Consider the following 23908-nt stretch of genomic DNA (forward strand, 5'->3'; position numbering starts at 1 on the left):
GCCCGGCGGTCCATGATATTCCACGGATTGCCACGGATATTACGGATAATTAAGCAATGGATTTTTGCGTTTAATCGAGTGCATAAATCGAATGCACTCGCCGATACTATGAGATGCTTCAGTTCAAACAATCATTCGCTCGTCGTTGAAAGGTTTTTATTGTGTATTCGTCGGCGTGCGACAGAACGGGAGGCGAAATTAGCCGTTTTTCTTTTACCCGGGGCATCTTGCCGGCACGTCGTGCAAATTAATTTTCGCCCGCGGAATTTTACGGGGCTTCAGCGCCGAGCCCGCGATCGCGCGCAATTAAACGCATTACTCGATGATGCGGCTTTAATTAAAAGATTTGATCTTAACATCGGCCGGCGATTTCGTAAAAATCAAATAACACTCCCCGCTTCCATTTCGTTCCCTATGAGATATTAATCAAGCGCGATTTTTGACAAATTATTGTCGTAACCGCCAATTTCGTTGGAATCGATAAACGAGTACACCAATAGAGAGCACGGGCGAATCGCGCGGTGGCGCCAATGTGTCCAGGTGCACAAATTTACAGGTAACGAAAGGCAGATGGTAACTACCCCGGCCGTAATAACGCGCGGTTTTACTTGCGGCGTCCACCCTTAAGAGATGGCACGAGCCGAGGTTCATTGATGAATTCACAATACGGGTAATTGCACGTGCTTCAAAAATCGTCACTCGGCGAAATAAAAAAGAAAAAAAATTTTTTTAACTCATTACACGAGTATATTGCGAGCTTGTTGCGTCTGAAAATAACTTTCGACACGTCGGGCAATATTATTACGCTTATTATGCATGAGCACGCAATACGATCGAATCTTACATCTCGAATACATAAATATTAAATTGCAATTTGACCGATTTCGTATTTCTGTCACTTTTTCCCATTGACATTAATTTTAAAACAAACGTTTTCGTTTTTGCATTTCGCCGGAATGTTGATTAATTTAATGCCGCCATCGAGCGCGTTCGTATACTGAGCAGCGGGGAAAATTAAAGTTGAATTCGACAAAGACGAGATTGACGATTTGACTAAGCGAGATAAATTTTGCAATCTAAGAAATCCCGGAATAATGCCAGAATCCGACTTTCTCGGCGACGTGAAATTTTCACGAGCGCGAGAATAATTTCGAGCTTTTTCGCACGTCCTCATTAAAGAATTATTCCACCCGCGAATAGCTCGGTCGTTAAACATGTGAAATAAATAAATAAATAAACCGGTTTCGCCGTTTCTCTTACCTTCTCCGCGAGCTCCTCGCGGATTAAAATGACGATGTTTCTCGCGCTACTTAGTCCGTATAATTATTTACAAACGTGCGAGAACAAGTGCCTCGGACGCAGACACTCGTCGAGTCGTGAAGTGACAATCAACGACGGAGGCTTAAAGATATAAGAAGGGCTAGGTAAAGAGGCCGGGCCGTGCAATGAATATAGCGAAGCTGGATACATCGTAGACGCGAGGCAGCCGGGAGGCGCGATGAAAAGAACGCGCGAGAGAGCTTTTCACCCCGCTTTCTCGTAAGTAAGTGGCCGCGTACGTGTCCCGCGTAGGTAGGTCTACAGGTGTCAGCTGACAATGAGTCGCATGCACGTCCTCACGAGCTGGCGCGCGTACATACTTGTCTCCGGTGCGAGGGATGGTCTCGGAGATGAGAGAGCTCGTTTCGCGTTTACGGAAAGAAAACTTTTAATTTCCGCTCCGCGGAATGAAGACGAGCGCGCGAGCGAAAATGCTGGGAAGGAAAAGACGTCTCGGTAATATTCTATTTGTTATTGCTCTTTCGCTTGCAGCCGTAACGCGAGAATGCGCCGGACGTATTTTCCACACGTAACGCTTTCCAAGCGAATCGTCGCGGGTATTTTAATTACTTTTGCCATTACTATTCGGTGCTCCTGCGTTTTTTAATTTGTGTCAGCTGCATCGCGACCGACATTTTTTGATACGGCGGACGGCAAGTCCCTCCCGACAGAAATAGATCCATTCAGCTAGACGTTCTCGAATTAAGAAGTCCATTATCCCCGCAGTATTGTCTCCGCCGTACCAATTTCGGCATCTGCCCAATGGCAGCTGAAGAAGAAGAAGAACATCTCAAATTACTCCCGCACGATTCTCGTCATTTGGTTTCTCTGTTTCGTACCTCCCCCGATCGGCTCGCGCTACCTCCGCCTGTCGTTAATCCCGCAGCATCCCGAAAAGGCACATCATCTGCTTGTAGGTGGCTAACCGCCGTCTATTTACGACGGGCGCATAATGCCAAACCGCCTCGCGGCGTTTTGTGGACAAACAAAATCGGCGATCTCCTTTTCATTTTGCTCGTGGGTCACGTAGCAGCCCACCCTCGTCCGCCCCCAACGCGCGCAGGTCCCTCTGCCCTTTTACCGCGGCGTTCCTTTTTGTCGATGTGCGCTCGAGCGCGTCGCGATCGCGTTTCTGCATATTTCGTATCTATGCGAGATCCCCGGGCTCCGTTGCTTCCAAGGTGGAACGCAAAGGAAGCCGAGTGATCGAGTGCATTCTCAATGAGTTCCTGGTGGCCGCCGGAAGAACGTTAAGTAACCTCCGGGATGTTGACGTAGCGGTGCAGCCGCGCGCTGTTAAATATTTATCCCGGCGGGGCGCATTGACGGTGACACAATGCCTGCGACGTCTTATAAAGAAACCCGCACGCCCACAAAAAGCGCACACGCTGCTAAAAAGTCAGACCGGGGTCGATCACCTCTTAGGGCCTTAAGCCGAGATCCGATTGAGCGATCTATTTTTTTTTTTTTTTTTTTTTTCGGAGAATGCCAGGCGATCCTTCGGAGAGAATCGGCCCTTCCGGATAAATCGAATGACACGTGGGCGTTGAGGCAACGTTCAATATGTGACTTCTGTTCCGATCTAACCAAAAAACGAATATGTAATATACGAATATAACGCACACATTGTTGCAGAACAATTGTCGTGTAAACGTTGCTATATGCTTGATTTTATAAATTAGCAACGTTATAAACCATCTATTGACAAATTCAAACATTTGAACAATCTTGTGTCAATTTGATGCGATAATTAAACGCGCTAACGAGTTTCTGCATGTGTACGTGCGATTGTGCGAGAGTGCACGGGAGGGTTTTGTGTCTCCGCTTCCGCGTAATTTCCTCGTAACGTCAATTTTCCTGGAGACTACTAACCCTTCACATTACGTTCAAGCGCCCTTTGGGAAAACAAAGGTGTCACTTTTTCAAAGAGCTCTTGTTCTTCAGTCTCCTATCTTTCGTTCCCTACGGTTTTTCTCTTTCTCTACTCGCTGTTAGTTATCTTGCCGTCTAGAAACCGTCTTCATATTTAACTACCCACCCCAGCGTGTGCAATTTTCGTCTCCGAGCATCCAAAGACCTTTATTTTTTTACTCTCATAATTTTTCCTTTCCGCCGCCGTGGAAATTATTCCTTAAAAAATTAATGTAATTTAATACAGAGATTAATTACTTTTATACCTCGATCGTTATTTGCAATTATGTAGAACATTTAATCGGATAATCGCGCCAACTAAGAGTTTCCCTTTGGCATTTTTGCCCGACACCCTTTTCTTCTCTCTCGTAAAAAGACGGTTTATCTTCCGAGGGATGTCGCTTCAACAGGTTACAAGACGCCGCGATCCAAACGTCTTCGCTCCGTTTACCCTCAAGGAATCGCCCATCCCTTTTCAGCCGAGACCCTAAGGAAGTCCGCTTTTCCCCACGGTATTCTTGAGCCGCAAGTTTTCTCGGCCTCCACTCTCAGCCAAAGAGATTCTGTCCCTCCAAGATTTTCCGGGCCGCGGGCCTCGGAGAAACCTGTTGATGTAAAGAATCGTCCTGTCGGTGAAACTTGAAAGAAAGGATAAGCGTATTTTTACAACGACGTTTCGTTCCTTCGGTCAAGCCCCCCCCCCTTCGTCCGCCTCCTTAAACATCGAGGGAACGAGATATCAACTTGTTGCTGTTGGAATATTGAGCGCGGGCCAAGGAACTAGAGGGTCGGTTTTATTTTATTATTTAGACACGGCACGCGAGAACCGGCTACCCTCTTTCTCCTTCGTGTTTTTCTTCGTCGTGAAATTAGCCGAACCTCTTTCTTCGTTCTCAATATCGCGTATTATTTCTCAACGACAGCGACTTGAACGAGAATAAATCGAACCCCGTAAAGAAATATTTTCCCGTCGCCGGAGATTTCAATCTCATCTTTATAAGCCGATTTATGCAACTGCGCGTATTTTGCGAGAAAAAGTCGCGCTCTTTATGTAACTCAATCAGATTAAAATTGAAGTCAATCACATCGAAAATACAACAGCGTTTAATCCGTAAATATTCCATGCAATTCATTATTACGGTTTAAATTTGCATTTAAATTGATTACATTATATTATTAGAAGCCTGGCATTGAAAAACCAAATAATAATTTTTATTAAAAAAAATTTTTTTATAATAACATATTGCGACACTCAATGATTTTTATTTAAACGTTATTTTTATTAACTGTATTAAGATCTTGAAACCGTGTATAATAAATATATATATGCAAAATTTGTAACGCTGTTATTGCACGGAATAGATTGGTGATTAAAAGGAAAATTATTTCGCGATAAAGATTTATATTCCAAGTACACAATCTTAAGATGTGTGCTCACTTGGAAACACTTGTTGAACACCGAGCTAAGATTGTCCGAGCTAAGAAGCCACTTGTTGCTTCGTCCTTCCTGTAAGGAAACCCAGGTCCCGTACTAGGATACTTAACACTGATAACCGCAGAAATCCTATATAACTTCGCTTTGAATCGCCTCTACAAACCACCGTACCACAAACGTTATCGCGAGGTACTCTTTACTCCTTGTCGCTTCGTACGTAAAAAAAAAATATATATAGCTGTCTTTTAAAAAAATTATTATAGAGAAGTTCGACGTGTAATATATTAAAATGTAAATTTTTATAACTCTTTTGAAGATTCTCGCTCGCTGTTTAAGTCTCCCTTTCCCGGTTACGATCGGAATATTCCATTACCGCTTTGACGATTAAATAAAGGGGGCGTCTCCTGAGGCAGGGGCCACATGTTCGTAGCCCGCTTTTAGATACAACCGAGTCTCTCGTGCATGATAGAGACTTAATCGAATATGAAGCTAGTTATCAAACGCTAACTTTAGATATATGTGTTTCTCGGTGGGCAACAATCCGCAACAGAGATGCATTTGGTGTGCGACATCCGAATAATACATGTTTAATTGTAAGAGAGTTATATTCGTTCGAACTTCGAAGGCGTATTGGCAGATTTATTTCCATCGAGTCGCCTCCACCTCAGGATTCCATTCTAATGAGAACAATATCGCTTTTATCTTACTAATTAGCATTCCGTATCGGTGGTTTGCTGAAGCCGGATTAATTTAAGAAAGAGAAGAAAACGTCAGTTGAAACCTATAATTCAGTACTTTCTGTTCTCTTGAGCGAGGTATGCTTACTTGAACCGCGATCCACTACTCATCTTTTTTTTCAATGCTCCAAATGTGCGAAAGAAAGATAATTGTGACACAATGAATTCATCTGACGTTGATCCGAATTAATAAATTTCCAGAGAGTTAACGGGATGAATAGAAAACTGAAAAAAAAAAGAAAAAAAAAACATAGACTCGCTCTGAGGTTTTTTTTTGTGATGATTAGATTCTGCCACGTGCCTATTGTGCCACCCATCGATTCAACGCCCCTTTTTCGGATGCACGTACGCGTGCTCGCGTCTTAATCACGCATGGAACGTAAGACGAGAACTCAAAAAACTAATCTCGCCGTATGAGATGAGACACCGCTTGATTGAAAGCAGTCAGCTTTATCGCGACATAAAATCAATAGACCCTGAATAATTTTATCGTTATTCTTTTCAGAACATATATATATATAAAATCTGTTATAAATGTATATATATTATTATAATATATATACATCTGTTATAAAAAAAAAAAAATTTATCGATAACGTTGCGAATATATTAATTTTGTTACTACTAAGCTAATATTTTTTAAACTAAATTTATCTAAATTACATAATTATTTACGTTTACTTGGAAATGATTAAAACGTATTTTTAAACTTAAACATAAATAAATCCAGCTATTAATGCTAATAAATCTGTCATTTGTTCAATGTAACAACACATTAATTGTAGTAAAGTTAAAAAGATTTTAACATTAGCTGAACTTAGTGCGATGCAATATTTACAAGCTTAGAATAGTAGATGACTATGAATACTCCACAAATTTAACTAATGAGTATTTCGCGTAGTAATTCGTACAGCGCGCAAATATAATTCGGCATGTATAATGAGTAACGCGTATAATATATATCCAGAAATATCGTGTCAATGCTCGAACAAGCGTATCGAGGACTAAATCGTCAAAGCGAGCGCTATACCTAACGAGCGTACGCTTTACGCGGTGTCATAACAACAGGAAACTAATTATAAATCTGTTTCCAACAACGCGCGTCGTACGTCATAATTGCGCGGCTCGTTGATATATCGGCGCGCGTACTTCCCTCGGCGGCGCATTAGAAACTATTTTTAAGTCTATTACGCGTAGCAGCACCGCGCCGTACGACGGAAAAGAGTTTAACGCGAGCACGCAAGAGCGTCAATAGCATTTCGCGCACAATGGCCGCGGCTAATTCTATCCTCGATGATCGTAATATGCCTCCCAGCGAAGGTCCTAATCGTCTAATCGCCGTGGCGCGGCGATCAAAGTGCGCTTCGGTCGCGGACCGGCGTGGCCCGCCAGTCCGTCACAAGGGGAATATCTGATTGACGATTAAAGGGGCGGCTGAACGGAGCGAAGAGAGCGGCGTTGGCCGGGAGTAATCTTCGCCGGACAAAGATTTCCATCGAGACACTCAGATTTGATTTTCAACCCCATCGTGCCCGCCCCAAGTACGCCGCGCGCTGTCGAGTAAGAGAGCACGGGGAGGGGGGAGGAGAGGGCGACCTTCGCCATGTCGAAACGATCGACTTGGGCCTGCTTTTATCGGGTTACGCAACGTCCACGAAAACCAGTCGGCTAAGTTCTTTGTCTACAAAGCCATCTGTCACCCCGAAGAGCCGCGAGAGGGTGTGGGAAGCGATGTGTGGGCGGCGGCGCCGATATGCGTGCTCGCCGGGGCGCGTTACGCGTGTTCCACCGTGTTCGCGTGTCCGTGTAGACGGCGGCGTGATGTACGTGCAGACGCTAGGCGTACGCCAATATGCGAGATACGATCGAGATAAAAGCGAGATAGCGCGACAAGTATAAGCGGACCTTTGGGATGTGTATATCGGGTATTGATTTTCTCCGTGCGGAGTTACGCCACAGGCTAAGCCGAAACGCGACGAAGTTTATTAATCCCGGGACGGCAATCCCGTGGCGTCTGCGTGCCACGGCAAGACGACGGTCAAAAATTTTGATTGCTTTCCGAAATACAAACCGCGCTGGAATCGTGCGAATGCGCAGACAGAAATCTCGTCCTTCTCACTGCGCTAAGAGGCTCCTTTACATTTTTAAAGATTGATATAACGATGAAATATCTATGCTTCGTCGATTCAAAAAGGTGGCCTTATTGCGTAGTCTTTTTATTATCTTTCGTAATATCGCGAGCTACGTAGACTCTTGCAACTTAGATCCCGGAGCTGCATAAATTGACTAGCTCTAGAGAGTAGACATAGTTGACGGTGGAGGAAAGGAACGCTGGAAGATGGATAGGGAAAGAACGGGAAAGAGAAAGGTAGGGATACAACAGGGAGCAGCTAATACATCATAAACTTGAGAACAAAGAGGAGAGAGGATGTCGAGGTTACGCCGGAGAATCCGCAAACTCCGGCATCCTCGCGACGAAACTTTACCTATTTGTTAAATCTTGCCGGCCGAAACTGTCTCAGATACTGCCGTCGAACAGTGCCTCACACCTACGATCTCCTTCGCTCTCGTCCTCCTCCCGACTTCTACTTCCTCGATCCTTCGCCGTGCATTCCAATTGAAACAATGCAGTGGATGGAAGTGTGGGCGGTCACGCTTGGAGTTACGAATAATGAAGTCAAGCTATCGAATTGCTTGCGGGGCGTATCGCGAACTAATATCTTCGTCGCGGATGCTTTCTTACATGAGTCATCTGACTGCGAAAAAAAAAAAATAAAATAAAATAAAATAAAATAAAAAATAAAATAAAATAAAACGTATAAAGAGAAAGATTAATGTTAATAGAAAAATTTATGCTGAGATTTATTGTCAATTAACGCCAATACGCGACACACTTTTCCAATTTTATTTCATGCGCTTTCGATTAAATAATCCCGCCGTGCTGCGCGAGAGAATCCCTTTATTTTTGGCTGTGGAGTATATTGCGAGGAATCTCGGCAGAGAACGCAGCACTATATTTATATCGCCTCGATATTTATGCGCGATCGAAATTCGTGAACTTTGGCACGTGTGACGCGAGGCAAAAGCTCGTCGCCGACACGCGCGCGTTGCATAGCCCATGCGACTGTGTTGGGGATGGTGGCGAGCTTTGGAGAGGGTTTCATTGTGACGACAATATCGCCTTGGGCGGCATTGGCGAGGTAGATATGCAAATTTCGAGGAGTACGGCTTAGTTCTCTGCAATTTCACTTTTACAAATTTGTTAATGTTCCGTTATGGTCTCTGAAAGTTTTCAGCATGTATAATAGCTTCTTCCATAAAAATACTTTACCGACGAGAACTGTGCGAATAACAGCGCTAGAGATTAAAAGTGTATTAGAATAAACAAAAGTAAAAGCGCGGAATACTTTTTCTTTCTATCGATTAAAGTTTCACGGGTGAAGTAGCTATTTATTAAAAATTAAACGACAGCGCAATAAAATAAAATTAACTATTATAACATCGAGATATATGTATATGTGTAATTATATTTTGAGATATTCGACAAATAATTAATTTCTTTTTTGTTCGTTTGTTTCAGGGGACGGCACCTTTCGCACCGCCACGGCAACGTACAACGTAAGTACATTTTCGATACTAGCTTTATTCGCAAAAAAAAGTCAAGCACCTCGTCCCGCGAAACGGACTTTTCGCGCGAAACAAATCGGGAGCCAGCGATCGCCTATTGTAGTCGCTACGCCGACAATTTCTCGTTGTTCTACGCCATTGCGTGCATATATGAACGAGTTGAGGGTTGACAATGCAACTTCGCGTCGTGGCGGTTGCTTCGTCGTCGCGCGACGTCAAGGATGACGCCGGGCGTCGAGCCGTTAGAGAAAGAAAGAAAGATATCGAATGCGAGGTAGGGACAGGGGGAAAGAGTGAAGAGAAAGGACGGAGACGCTCTAAGGTACATAATCATGCTTGCTGACTCCTTCCCTAATAAGAGACTCGCTGTCAGCTCTCCACAGATATACTCTGAATGACAATGAAGGCTCTACGATGCATTCTTTGCTTATCTGCCCTCTATACGTATCGGTGATCCATAATGAATCGGCGAGAAACGTGTAGGAATACAAAGAAACGCAGGAGAATATAACGAGAATTACGAAACTGAGCCAAGGATACTGGCAGCATCTGTGATTGCAAGTTTTTTTTAATACTTTCCTTTTTTTTTTTATACACACATTTAAAAACACGGTGCATTATCTTCTTCGCTCGATATATGATCGTTGCCACGATCACGGCAAATGAATATTCTCCTATTCGCCTGAACAGCAATTTGCAAATTAATTTGGCTTTGTCGGTTAGGTCGACTGTCAACACCACCCTGATCTTCCACGCAAACAGCACGAATACTCGGCACGAATAATGTTCACGTGTGATCGATAGGTACCGAAAGGTTTTGCTCAGCGTTACGATCGCTACTTCCGAGTACTTGATTTAATAGGAATACATTGGCTGATGCAAGTTGATTTACGTGCACACGGTTATATTTATTTTACGACGCTTTGTAAGAAGCCAGTTAGATGTAATTTATCGCGCCGGTCAAATCGGTGACATAAAACGCTTGCAAACGCTCGCGGGGAAGCGCGCCTTTTCTAGTAGAGTAGCATTAAAGTTATTGAGCGCGATACAAATTGAAAACGCGATTGTCCGGCTTGAGGTTAATTGAGGCCGACCGAATGAAAGAATACACGCGAGTCGGAAATGAAAAGAACCATACTATTCATCCGGCGGTTACCCCCGAGGTCGTCGGCGGCGGAAGGCACGAGGGACGCAAGGGCGCCTCGGTGTCTTCGCTTCGGTGTCGATGTTTAAAGGGCCGATCGAGGGTCCTTGGCCGGGACAGGTCTCAAGGTGCGTGTCTCTGGTGGATTTAAAGAACCCTCACGGGCGGAGCGTACCTTCGAAACGGTAGTAGGCCGCAAACTTGGTACCAGATGGCCCGGTTCCCTTCTCGTTTCTCTCGATCCGTGCCTCTTCCACCCACGTGTCTTATAAACCGATGCGGTCTAAAACGTGAAAATGGATTTTCTCACCCCTCCCGGGTCTCCCCGGCGTTTTTCTCTCTTACTTCGGAAGCGGTCGCTCGACCGACAAAACTCTCTTGCCGCCACCCCCTCGCGCACGTTAATAACGCATCTCGATGCGGGTCGGCGTCGGGAAAACGAAGGAAGAAGGCCGTTCGACATATGTTTCGGAAGTCATTGTGCGTCATGCGGCGAAAGACGATGTGTAGCGGTAGTTCGCAGCCCATGAACGGTTCTCTCTCCCCCGCTCGCATTCGTTATTAGTACCTTTAATCTTCCGTTATAGACGAAGAGCCTCGAAATTGGTGCCGGATACCGTTGAGAGGATCGACCAATCTGCCGCGAACAGAATTCCGCACTTAACGACGGCGGGGGAAACGTAGGTACCGACAACAGTTACGTTTTTTGATCGCTCCCTAATACTTTATTCGCTCGTCTAGTTTTTTTTTTTTCCCTTTTTATTGTACCTCGTGCCGAGAGATTTAAGCGCGCACGAGCGGCGACTCGAGTGGGTGGATAGCGATACGACAAGGGATAATGCTGTGCGTTGGTGTGCTTTGAGAAGATGCGAATTCTTCCCGATACATTTATCATAAAGAATTTTTACGTTACTACGGACAATAAAATTTCAAAGGCACAAATAAAAAAAAAAAAATATTAAAGGATTATCTTCTTGGATTATTTTAATATTTTTTTCATTTTTATTATTTAATTTTTATGAAATAATAAGATAATTGAGGCAGAAGAAAAGATATTTTTATTAATTATTAATTCTTAATTTATTTTGTACATGCATATAATAATACAAAATTATTTTTTAGTCGGTCGTGTCAAATAATCGTAATAGTAAACGTTTTTCTCTTTTTACGTGCGTAAGAATTTATTTTTTATGATTGATGTATTAAGGATGTGACACAAACGTCGCGGAATACATAATGAAAATGGAGCGCGTAACTCTAGAAAAAGAAAGGGACTGCGAAGAAAGAAAGACGCCCCCAGGTGGTATCGGTGGAAAAGCTGCGATTTGCCGAGTCGCAAGCTGGCACGCGCTGCGAGAAGACGTGTAGGGATGCTGCGCGTGAAAGGGGATGGGGACAGGTTTTACAGGCTCGACATTATGTTTACCACACGAAACGCCCCCGCGACGCCTTGCCGGCATTCCGGACCGGATGTCTCGTGCTGAGAATTAGTGGGATTTACGAGCGGGCGACAAAAATCGACTGCCCGCTCTTGCCTCCTTGCCTCCTTTTTTAACTGAGGCGTGAAAAGGCCCGCTCGAGACATCGTTATTGAACGTTTAGAGATCATTTAAGAGCGGGATCACTTCGCGCAGAAATACATCGTACAATGCGATCGGCCACGCTCGTTTGTCACCTTGTAAATCTTTCTTTTCCCCGCTACGTTCACGTCGCAATTAGGCCGTCTTTTACAATTCGCAAAGAAGGTTGAAAGGAGATAGAAATTTCCTTGGCTATTTCTACGGCCAATTTTTGTCACACTAACAAGACAGCTTCGATAGCTTTAGGTTAAATCAGAGTGCACAATGATGTCCATCTATGTCTGTCCGGAAATCTTTGTCGACGTATCGGCCGCGCATTGATCATTCCGTCTGCGCCAATTACTCGTGTATCAATATATTGTGCAGGGAATCAGCTCACACAAAATCTGTAAAGATTGAGTTATATGCGCGTCGATAGCTTACACATTTTGCGCGCACGTTGAAAATCGTTATTTCTTGTATGAAAGAATTTTTGAGACAAGTGAAAGGTCTCGAACAATAGATAAAGGTTTACAAAACGGTATTTGAGGAGACTTTGGCAATTAAAAAACAAAATTAGCTTTATATCTTTTATTTAAATTAATTTCAAAAAAAAAAAAAAAAAAACACAAAAAAAATTTTACCCATCAAAATTATGTCAAAAAAGTAATACGATCTAAAGAACGCAAAATTTTGGTACCACGTTATTTCATACGTATACTCATATTTTTTAAATAAATAAAAAAAACATATTCTCTTTTTGTTGCGGAGATAATTGAGCGCGTGTATGCCTTCCGATGTGTGATGAATGCGCGCACATAGTGGCATTCGGAAGTACGCTCCCCCTCAATCCCCCCCCTGTACGGGAATTGCGCTCCCTGCACATATATGTGCAGCGCGCGAATCGTTTCCGTATACTAATACCTCTACAAATCGATCGTAGTTCCGTCACCTTGATAACCTCTTTCTTTTTTCTCCCTCGCTCCCCTTCGGTGGCGTGCGCGTCGAGGGAACGTCTGGCCAGACGGAATTTCTATGGGGTACCAGTGGGGTGCCCCATGGCAGTTCCGTCCTCCAACGTGGAAGTAGCTCGTGCTACCTGAGCAGCTGTGCGTGTGTGCGCGAAGAGAAGGGAACTCCCTTCGCCAGTTTTATTTTATTTTACCTCACCTTATGGGACTCCGAAGGGAACGAGAGAGAAGGAAGGAAAGTGCAAGGGAAAGGTCCCATAGATAGACGCCGCCAGGTACCCCGTGAACTCAACGTCACGGTTGAGAGGGGGGCCATCTGCCCCCTAACGAGTATGTGACGTCAGGTGTGACGACGTATGCCGAGGCAAGAAGCGTCCGTCTCCTATGTCTCCCTTTCTCTTCACCGAAATATCCTAATTGTAGCCCAAAATATAATCTACCGCGATATACGATTTTACACGATTTGCGACACGATATAAAATATTTAAAGATAAATACGCGGCCATTATAAAAACGAAATAATACCATTTGATTTTTGTAACTAAATATTAACTTTTAATGACACAACAGGTATATACTGATGTTTACGTGTTTTTAGAACACTCAACGATATGTGCAAAAGTATTCAAATTATTTGCGCTCGCTAATATAATTGTGGATTTGATTAAAACGTTCAATTCTCTCAGCGGCGTTTCGCTTGATCGCTGCGCGTTGCGACTCACTTTTATCGTAGTAGGCGTATCTTTAACAAGACCGTTATATTGTTCTTTATCACGAGGCTCGCTGTTATCGCGCGGGGCGGTTTCTAAAGATATATGAGTTCGTATGACGTACTGCATGCAGATATACGGATGTTTCTTCTCCCGTTACCAAGAATAATAATTTCAAAGAAGTGAAACGCACATTGGTTCATCTTGTTTTAAAATTTATTATCTACGACGTTTTTTTTTTTTTTTTAATATTTTTGGCTTGTTTGGCTTTTTGTTTCGCAAATTAAATTACAATTTATTTAATACTAAATTTAAATTTTATTAAAATTATGAAAATTAATAATCATTAAGTTAAATCATCTTTCAAATAATTATATTAACGTTATATTATTTTTTTATAAACTCTGGTTTACATTATTATAATTTCTCTCGTTTTGGAAACGGCGCCTTACATCGTATAAAGATTGCATTTTTTTTTCCTCTCTATTTCGTCTAAATTACAACTTTGATTCAAGAACTCGAAAGATTTCGCAAAGGGTGTTGTTATGAAATTTAGATGCAGCCCCCTCCGCCGCATTGTCCGTCGGTCATTCCATAGAACATTTGTCACCCCACGGTTTTCGGTTCGTTGTTGAGAATCACGCGCGTGCACATTGGGAATCGGTCGCGTGTTACTCGCCTTGTACGCGCGAATTCCAAGTATAAGTACGTAATATGCAGAAGCAAAGGGGCATGCGTCACGGAACATCTGCCACGGGCGCGTGGCCCCCGTTTCGTACCCCCAAAGAGCACCGACTGAAGAGGAGGGTTCTTTGAGACAAAGAAAAAGTATGACGTACCGGCAGCTGCCGCGTGTGGTGACGTAGGGTCTTCCTCGTCCCTCCTGTGTTCCTCGGGACTTACGATCACCCAAGGTGAGAGACCCCGCGTCGAAAATCGAAGATTTATCGCTCGTGATCGCGTGCGCGTCCGTCTATGTGCCCGCAACTGCGGTGCAAATTACAGGGGCCACTCTTGCGGCTGACATTCGACGAATTTTCCTTCCGTACGAACTGCAGAAAATAATTTCCTTGCAAGTTCGAAAAGTACATATTTTATTACCGGTTTATTTGAGGGAAACTCGAATAATCGATAGAAGTTCTATTTATATTTTAACGCAATTATTTCGAGATAATTGTGATTGAAATAAAGCAGTTAAAAATATTTATATATAAAAATGTTACGTGTACATAAAAACGTAAAATGCAGAAGAATATTTGATAATTTCGTTCCCCGGTTTTTTTCCTTTCGCGGAGACTCTGCTATCTCTGACGTGTTTCGTTCGTCCTCGCTCTTTTGCTTAAGAGAAGAAACATAAAATGTACGCGAGTGTCCATCCTCAAAGCAACCGGCCACACGTTTCTCTCCTCAAGAGAAAAGTGGAAAAGGAAAAGAAAGAGAAAGATAAAAAAAAAAGTATCGCGCAGTAAAACGCACTAATCTCCCAAGTACACGTTTCGTTGAAAGCTTGGCCGCCAGTGTCTTCTCTCAGATTTTTTTTTCCTTTTTTTTTTTTCGTGCCTAATAGAGAACATTTTTATTTATGGAACCAGACTTCTTTGTTTCTTACACGTCAATGAACTCGCTAGATGAAATTACATAAATTAAAATCGGTAACGTTCTTTGAAGTAAATTTACAAAGTAAATCATATTATTTTAGAAAAATAATGTGAAATTGTAAAAAGCGTAAAGATGAATTTTTCACTACCTTTTATTTATGTATTAATTTATCTTAATTTATTAATATCAAAAATTGTTTATCTTTATCGTGCAAAAATTTACATATCAATGCGTTATAAAATATACGTTGCACACTTATGCTGTAGTGCTTACTTGATTTTGTGAGCTAAGAATAGAGGAAGGAAACAATTAATTGTAGCGAAGGGGAACAAGAGTCGGTTTAAAAGCCACTTGACGACCGGCCGGACTTTCCGTCGTCGCTTATCTCATCTTAATTTCCAACACTTCAAACACCTACCCATCTATAGTATCGTAAAGAGAAAGAGGAAGGAAAAAAAAATCGCAAATGTTATAACTCGTAATGATTATTCATTTTGTAGCACGCTGAGTTTCTTTTAAGCCGTCGCGAATGTTCTTTCATGCTCGATCCCGCAAGATGCGTTTTCGACAAATGCGAATGCACAATAGCCGTATCGAATCACGAACTAAATTTGGTAGCGAAATCGTCGAGATATTGTGGGTGAGACAGATGCATCGTGCGTAGCAAAGCCGTAGAGTGAAAAGAATTTGGAAAAGGGTGCGGTCACCGCAAAGACGCGACTCCTTCCGATCTCTCGCTGGAGGAACCCTTCCGATTTGCATCTGTCTCTGAAATGCGAAAGGGTTCTCCCGAAATACAGATGTTTCTGAAAAGTGCAAGGAGCGGCTGCTCGAGTGGAAGAAAAATAGGATATCGCCGTTTTCGAGCCGCTTTAAGACATTATTTCCGATCGTATAGGGTTCCTTCAATTCGGAGTCTTGCCAGGTGCATCTCTAAATCATCTGCCTTCCTCTCGGTCGAGTTTCTTCGGCGGAAACAGGATTATGTATATTGTGCGAGTTCTTGAGAAATTACCCAATATTCGTTCGGTGCGCTGTCGCCCAAAATCGTTCTGCATACACGCTATATCAGGACGAATATTGACGCCGGCAAATAGGAAGCGCGTGTGCGTATTAACGCGATAACACGAGGAATTGTCATGCAAAAATTTAAGCGCGATAAAAACGTAATTTTTAACCGTCAGTTACTTCAACGGAGCGGATTCTCTCTCAATCACGCGTAAGCCATATTTATGTCTATTTGCACAGTCGGCACGGGGGCGTGCGACGTCGCGTAAAATATTGCCAATATCCTGAAAAATGTACACGTCGTCTCTTCAACCCCCGAGGAACCCGGCTCGGAGGTGCGAACTCGCTCGGCACTCGAATCGCCGCTGTGCCCCCTACGTCGCGTGAAATTCTTGCGCGTCGCACGCCCCGCGCGGCACATCGCTGATGAGAAAAAAAAAGTGATAGACACCTATAGCCCGACGGTCTTTAACAAAAAAAAAAAAAAAAAAGAGCCGGTTAGGTCGTCTCCAACGATTTCCCGTCGTTCGTAAATTCCTCGCCACCCCCGAACCCGGCCAGCAGCCCTCCTCGCCGTTTCGCTTCATCTCGTGCGCACTTTTTGCGCGGAGATTTTTCGCAACGCCCCCTGCCCCCGTTCACCACCTCCGGCGACCCGATGCCTGACCCTCCTTCCCCGTCGTACTCCGGGCTTTTTTTTATTTTACCCCGCGCGTCGCCGCTTGGACCGCCGGGCGATCAATGAATTGAAGCGGCCGTCCTTTTTTTTTGGTCAGCCTCCGACTCTCTCCGTCCGACGCATTGCCGCCTGCTTCGCCGTCACCTTTGCACCACCCCTCGTGCTCCTCGCACAATCCCCCACTCCTGGTACGAGTCATCTCTCTCTCGTTCTCTTTTTCTCTCCCTCTAATTTTTCCTCCGCTCTTTTTCTCTTCCACACACGTGCACTTTTTCCTCCCCCTCCCCGTCTCTCTCGTTTTTCGCGTCCGTTCCACTCTTTCCGCCGTTCTCCGCCGCGCTCGGACCTCTCTATCAGCATATCTCATTCTCTCCCCCTTTCCCTCGGCCTTCTCCTCTCCGTTATCGTCCTCTTCCACCTACCTCCTCCACCTCCTGCGACTCTCGTCCTTTTCGTTCCTCGTCCAACTCGCCATTCCACGGTCGGGAGAAACGGACTGGAAGCTGTCCTTGTCGCACGTTTTTCCATCCTGCGTTCCTCCGTTCTCCCTTCCTTCGGCCTATCTGACCCTGCCGCTGCCCTCTCTGTCTCTTCCTCCCTTCCTCTCTTTCCCTCGTTCGCGGGCTGGACATCCGAGCCTCTCCGGCTTCCCGCGGGGTTTTCGCGCACGCACACGAGCCCGCGTACGTGCATCTCACATGCACCTGCACGCATGCAGATCCCGCGTTTCACGTTCTCGCATCGCCAGATAAATCTCACCGGCGCTTACGTGTGGGAGATATAGAAGGAAAGAGAAAAAGAGGGCGCGAGAGGGACGTGTCGGGGCGAGGGAGGCTCAAATGCATAGTGGAGGCGCATGCGCTCGAGTTAGACGAGCACCTTTCGTTGCACATACGCGCGTTTCTATCTTCTTTCTGCTCGCATCCGGTACTCTCGTTCCATTTTTCTCTCACCCTCTGGCCCCCCTCGCTATCATCCCTTCCGCTATTTCACCCTTTCCACCTTTTTTCGTTGGCCTTTTATTTCAAAAGGGTCCTGGGCTAATGCAAATTTCCTCGTAAAGTGACGGCCGAGCCGCCGAATTACATCGCGAGTCGGTGCAACGGCGTCGGTAGTTCGCAGCGGCGGAAGACGCGCGATCACCGGGGGATGTGCTGCCCGGAAATGGACACGGCTCGACTGCCGGTTGCATTTTTAATGTCGTTATTTCATCGAAAATGCGTCGGAGGTACGACAGCGCGAAAACCAATTTCAATACTTTCATTACCGTTGCGCGCAATGTTACTTGTTTTAATATCAAATTCAGACAAGTTATACGAAGCTAGATATATAATAATGCCTGTCTGAGATTATTCCGTGGTTAATAGCGTTACGGATATATCACATACATTTTTTTTACATCGTCAAAATATGGCTTCCGTTAAAAAAGTAAAGTGAAGAAAACGCAATTTTCGTCTAAAAATAAATCGCTGTCACAGGAAGCCGTGACACATCGCTACGTCATGGGGATGTTCCGTTGCGAATTATTTGGTAAAAATTGAACTATCCGTGTCCTCGATGTATCGTCGCGGTATCGCGCCGGTGATTGATCGAAAGAGGAGATACGCCGAGTCTACGTGCAGGAATAATTACGGATTTCTTTTCGAGAGCGCACGGTCGGTCTTTCTATCGCCGGCGCAAGTCGCAAGTTTATTCATTATACCGGTCCAGCGCGATGCTGGACGGCACGGGATCGGACAGTTGGACTGCCAACCCCATCGCGGACGGCTGCGCGCCCCAGCAGCAAATAAAATCGTATTTCATCCCTTTGCCAGCGAAAATTTTGTCCCTTCCTCTCTCGCGCTCGCCCTCTTTTTCTCTTTCCGCGGCGTAAGCTCGTACATCAAAGCTCGCCCGCGCCTATCTTCCTCCTCGAATGCTGCTGCCGCTGCCCTATCCTCCTCACCCCTTCTGTCTCACTCTCCTGAGTCCACCATTTCAATCCCTCCCTCCCCACTGCTCACCGTGAACCACCACATTGCCCAACTACCCCCTTTTGCCGCCCTTCCGACCGCCACCCACTCAACCCCATCCTGTATACAACTCATAAACTTTTGTACGGAGCTTTAGTAGCTGCGAGCTAACTTCCGGCCTCGCGACACGCGTTGGTTTTCGTCCCCGAGTACAATCGATATCGATCGAACTGTCGTCGCGAATCCGTCGAAACGGGAAGGCACCGCTGACTATGTGTCGTCATCGTAAATCCGTCTCTTTAATCACTCGCCATGTCAGTGAAAAAGTGCCTTTCTATTATAATCGTCCGGGGCGGCAGTTTGTACGGCGCAAAAATTGAGTAAGTACAAAAGTCGAGGGTGTAACCATCTTACATCGATAGGTAGAGGTGTCTTGAATAAACTCGCTCGCAAACGAGAAGAGAGCGGAGTCTTCTGCATTTATTAGATTTCGCGGCTGTACCGGCCACGATGTATTTACCGCGACGATAAAGTATCGTTATGCTACATGTTTCATTGATGCCGAAAAATACTTACGGTAATTCAATTAATGCGCAACACGTTGCAACCACGGATCGAACAGAGAAATATATTGGTCGTGCACGGCTGTATTTTTATTTAGTCGAATTTTCGAACGGCGCGGCGCAACACAAGGATATAAAATACGGAACACCCGCGAAGTTAGCGCGAATCCACCATCGCGATTTATTTCAACCCTTCCGCGGGCTATCCTGGCTTCGCGGATGCAGAATGCAAACCCCGACGATAAGCTAGCTGACCGCCAGTGGTTTTCATCATATAACTCGATTAGCCCTGAATTCTCTCTCTTTTTCGATATAATTCAACGCGAATGCAATTTTCAGTAATTGCAGCGGTGGTAGAAAGCAACAACCGAACGGAAGAGCGGACAGAAAATACACGAAATCCTATTAAATTGTTCTCTCACAAAATCGTCCTTAAGAGTAAGACACGTAGGTTCGTGAGAAAAGAAATCTCGATTAATGCCGCGTAATGTAATTCCCAGAAAGAGAACACATAATTTCAATTAACAATTTCGGGGACTTACTTTGTGAAATTACCTCGCGGCGGCAGATCGCGTAAGAAACGTGTAGGAAATTCGTAACGTCGTACAATTTTTAATACGCTTACGTGTGCCTGAGCCGTTACCAATTAACTTTCGGTCATTGTTAAAGTGAAACTCGGATTAATTAGTCTCCTGTCAGCTGACAGTTTCCACTAAGGCGTTTGCCGTCTGTTGCGTACAGAAAAAAAAAGAGAACAGACGCGAAAAAAAAAAAAAAAAAACCAATTTCTCGAGGATGAAAACCTCGATTTCTTTACTGTCGACATTGAACGCCCAGGTGAAAACGCTCCGCTTTCTAGATCCAACAACTACAACTGTTCTAATTGTATTGAGGAGAAGGAACGAAAACAGTTACCTTTTTAATTGGGGAACATAACTGCCGCCCGGCAAATTGGACCGTTTGACACGTGGCTGCCACGCGAGGCTCCCGTTGAACACACCCTACAGCGAAGTGCCGTTAGGGTCTAATGACGCTACCCTCTCGGAACGCTTTTCATAATGACAGTGTGAAATTATAGTTTTCATTTAAGTATCATTGCAATGATTATCACCACATATGTGATTAACCCCGGCAAAATATAATTCTCATATCTTATCCGATTTATAAAAAGCACGGTCGAAGCATACCTTTCGATTATTAAACGATTACTTTCAACGTTCTTCTATGCTTCTGTATAATTTTTCGTGCAATTGCATCTTAAATATACGATCGCGATACTGTGTTAATAACTGATTTGCAATTTCCGACGCAGTTTATTTTACGACGGTGCAACGTTACTCTCATAAAAAAAAAAAAAAGCGGTGTACTCCGGTCATTTAAGAATTAACTGAAAACTCCTGCCGGCATTCATGGGATATCCGTATCACGGAAGATATACGTTGCTTAATACGTCCGCATTCCTATCGTAAGCCCCGGCGCGAACCTAAATGATTCAAAACGCTGATAATGCATTTCCTCCTCTCAGTTACACAGCCTAATTTTTACCGGATTTGTTGGAGCATCCGCCGTTGCGCTGCAGACTAACCGGCCAAATTCTTTCCATTCGTTTCCGATCGAACGTCGATTACTCACCCCGGTCTGCGTCCTCGCAGACAAATCCGGAATCAGTCGTGAATTTTACATGCCAAGGGACGCCCGCGAGAAATTGGTATCTTCGCAGGCGCGGTAAAGCTCTCGTTGCACCAACAAATCCAATTTATTTCTACGCGACCGTTTAATTAATCCACATTGCTCGGTACAATGGCAGACGTGTCTTTAAATAGTTACGCGTACGTTGGAGAAAAGTATCGCACGGCCTACCGTATAACTCGCTTCTTCATTCGGTGATTAAATGATCGATTTGCCGGTGCTTTAAGTCTTCTATTAATAAAAAGAAAATAAATAAAAAAAAAAAAAGAAAGAAAGAAAAATGCGAGGCAATCCATTCCCGCTATAACTCGTCGCGAAGACGTCTCGCGCAAAGTCTCATTACGACTTACCATTTATAACTTCCTATGTCCGAGACTAGTTGAAACGCGCATCCCTCTCCGAGAAGTTCATAACACCGGAGTCGATAGCTATGCACCGCGTACGTCATGCCGCGCTGCTCCGTACGAGAATACTCAGGGCGGTTCGACGCTCGAGGCGCGGCGTGCATTTTTCACGCGAGATATTTCTCGTGCTTCCCACCGTTTCGTATGCGACGATGCGTGTCCGGCAGTTTCGCGAGCGTGCACGCTGGTCACGGAATTTCTCCTCGTCCACCCCGGCCGCGCTTCTCCTCGTCCAGCCCCCCTCCCCTCCCTCTCTTTTTCTTTCTCTTCGGATGAAACGCGCCGTTTCGCAATTCTGCATAATGCACAATCCGTCTGGCTAACTGTATGAAATAATCGCTTTTCGCGATCGCGACTCACAGCGGAAGCCAGCCAAACGAATGAGCGAAAGAACAGATGTCATGTTACCGCTTATTTTTTTTTTCTTCCTTCTTTTTTTTTAATATATATAACTTCTCTTCGTCTACCATCCCCTGGCCTTCGTTTGTCCGCTTCTATCCGCCGCTCCTCTTTTCTCGTAGAAAAAAAGGGGAAAAAGGGGGAGCAGGGAAGATGGTAGATAGGGAGAGACGGAAAAAAAAAGAGAGAAAGAGAGATGTGCGGCGAGGGAGGTGAAACGAAGAGAGCTACGAAACCCGTCACGACGTAGACGTGTGTGTGACGTACGCGAGACTCGGATTACGCGGGAATAAAGAGAGAATTCGAGAGTAGCGATGAAAAATCATTTCCAGCACCGAGCGGAACTCTGCCGGACGGTACTTATTATTATTATCCGCGTATCGCCGGGAGAAGCAACTTCCCGCCACGTAAGCCTCGTCAGCTCGTGTTTAACAGCATCGGCGCAGAATAGCTATATTAAAGGATTCAAGGAGGATTTAACGTATCGCCCGTCGTCCTTTATAGCGGCGGACTAATGCGCGTAATTAGCCGAATGTGCGCGGTGCTCGATGTACAACGATTCGAAAAGAGATAATAGATTCTGATGTGTTTAATACCGGCTCGTACTTCGAAAGTGTTACCGCGGTGTTATCACTTTTTGATGCGCGCGTACGTACGCGCGATATAATATGTTCGGCACGTTAATAAATCGCGCGTCGTCATACGATATGTAGAATATTATATTATTACAAAATGTTGTGTTCCGAATGTAATATTTTCGCCCGCGAATCGGAAGTCTTTCCATAACCCCCTTCTGCCGCTGTTTAAAAAGTAGAATCGAAGCCGGAATTAATCTTCCGTTAATTTAGAATTGCGAGTTCGGACGTAATCCATGGCGATTGATTTTTTCCTTTTTTTTTTTTTTTTTTTTTTTTTATTCCCCTCTCTTGTAATCGGGAAATACGACGCGCCTTGCTCCGTCTGATTTACGGCCATAAGTCGACGTTCCAAAAATTCGAGGGAGAGTCGTGGAAACTGAAAATTGAAAATGACGAGAAACATCCGCGGCTCTGCGCCGAATCGTGCTCGGAGCTCCATAATTCGCCATGAATTATCCTCAGCAGACATCCTAACGAGAGTCGCAACGCGTCCAGCGAGCGGCGGACAAGCAACGCCACTGCTAGGAAGGGTAGGAAGGGTAGGCTGTGCGCTGGTCGACGCCGGAGAACGAATTAGCCCTGCGGATTAGCGTCCGCATATTTTTGCAAAAACGAGATAATGCAAAAAAGCGCGCTGGTCCAGGCTCGTACGGATGTTGCGTGGCAGAAGGCGGGAGATGAAAAGGGGTGGCTGGGCGAGGATGGTTCGTGACGGACGAGGGCAGCAGGAGGAGGCTGGGGGCCGTCGAGGGTGGAGGGCGTGGCCAGGCGGCCTCTCTGGCAGGTTTCGAACGAGAAAGAGAAAGAGGAACCGTGTTTCCGTGATACCAGAACGACCGAGAGCGAGCAGACGCGAAGCAAAAAAAGAGCGAGAAGGAGAAAAAGCAGAGAGAGAAAAAAAAAGGAGAGGAAGAGAAAGAGCGAGGACGAGAGCGAGAGAGCGAGGGATGGAAAGAGAGAAAGCGAACGGGAGAACGCGAGGGAGAAAGAGAAAAGACCGAGAGAGGACGACAGAAAAAGTTATAGATGCACCGCGTCCGTGTGACGTGAGCGCGTGTGTCGCTTACCTGGACGTGTGGTCGTGCGTTGCATACGCGACGCGTACCTGCACCGCGTGTGTGCACGCAGACACACCGATTCTCCTATGTGAGCTCAACTATAGTGAACATGGCCCGTGGTGCGACCGGGGGAGGAGAAGGGAACGGTGGGACAAAGGGGTAAAAATCATTGCGCGGTCCAGCCTCGAGGCTGATCGATGGTTGCCGCACTCACCCCTGCATCTACTGCCCTCGTCTCTCTTGCCCGCGCCCGACAACTGCCCCCGCGCGCATTCACTGATCCCTGGGACTCACTGACTGGCCAGACAAAAAATGGCCGGTTCCAAGCCCATCCACCTCCGGCCAGGCTGACGTCGGGTGTTTGATGACCTCGGGGCGGCTAGAGAGGCCCGGGAGGTGAAGGGTGCGAACTATGAAGCAGGGCGCGTCGAGGGACGGCCGGTGTACCGAGGGCCGACGGCCGGAAAACCAGCAACCCACCCCCGCTTCGTTCACCATCCCCTTT

General features: G+C 45.3%; 1 protein-coding gene across 1 annotated transcript in view; it reads left to right on the forward strand.

Annotated features, from left to right (window-relative positions):
• LOC139102754 (uncharacterized) overlaps positions 1–23908 on the forward strand; it is a 118367-nt gene that overhangs the window by 46669 nt on the left and 47790 nt on the right. Inside the window, exon 4 of the mRNA XM_070656878.1 lies at positions 8984–9021. Within this exon, the coding sequence (XP_070512979.1) occupies positions 8984–9021 (38 nt within the window). The remainder of the gene's footprint in view (positions 1–8983; positions 9022–23908) is intronic.

The sequence above is a fragment of the Cardiocondyla obscurior genome, linkage group LG05 (assembly GCF_019399895.1).
Source record: "Cardiocondyla obscurior isolate alpha-2009 linkage group LG05, Cobs3.1, whole genome shotgun sequence".
Taxonomy (NCBI): Eukaryota; Metazoa; Arthropoda; class Insecta; order Hymenoptera; family Formicidae; genus Cardiocondyla; species Cardiocondyla obscurior.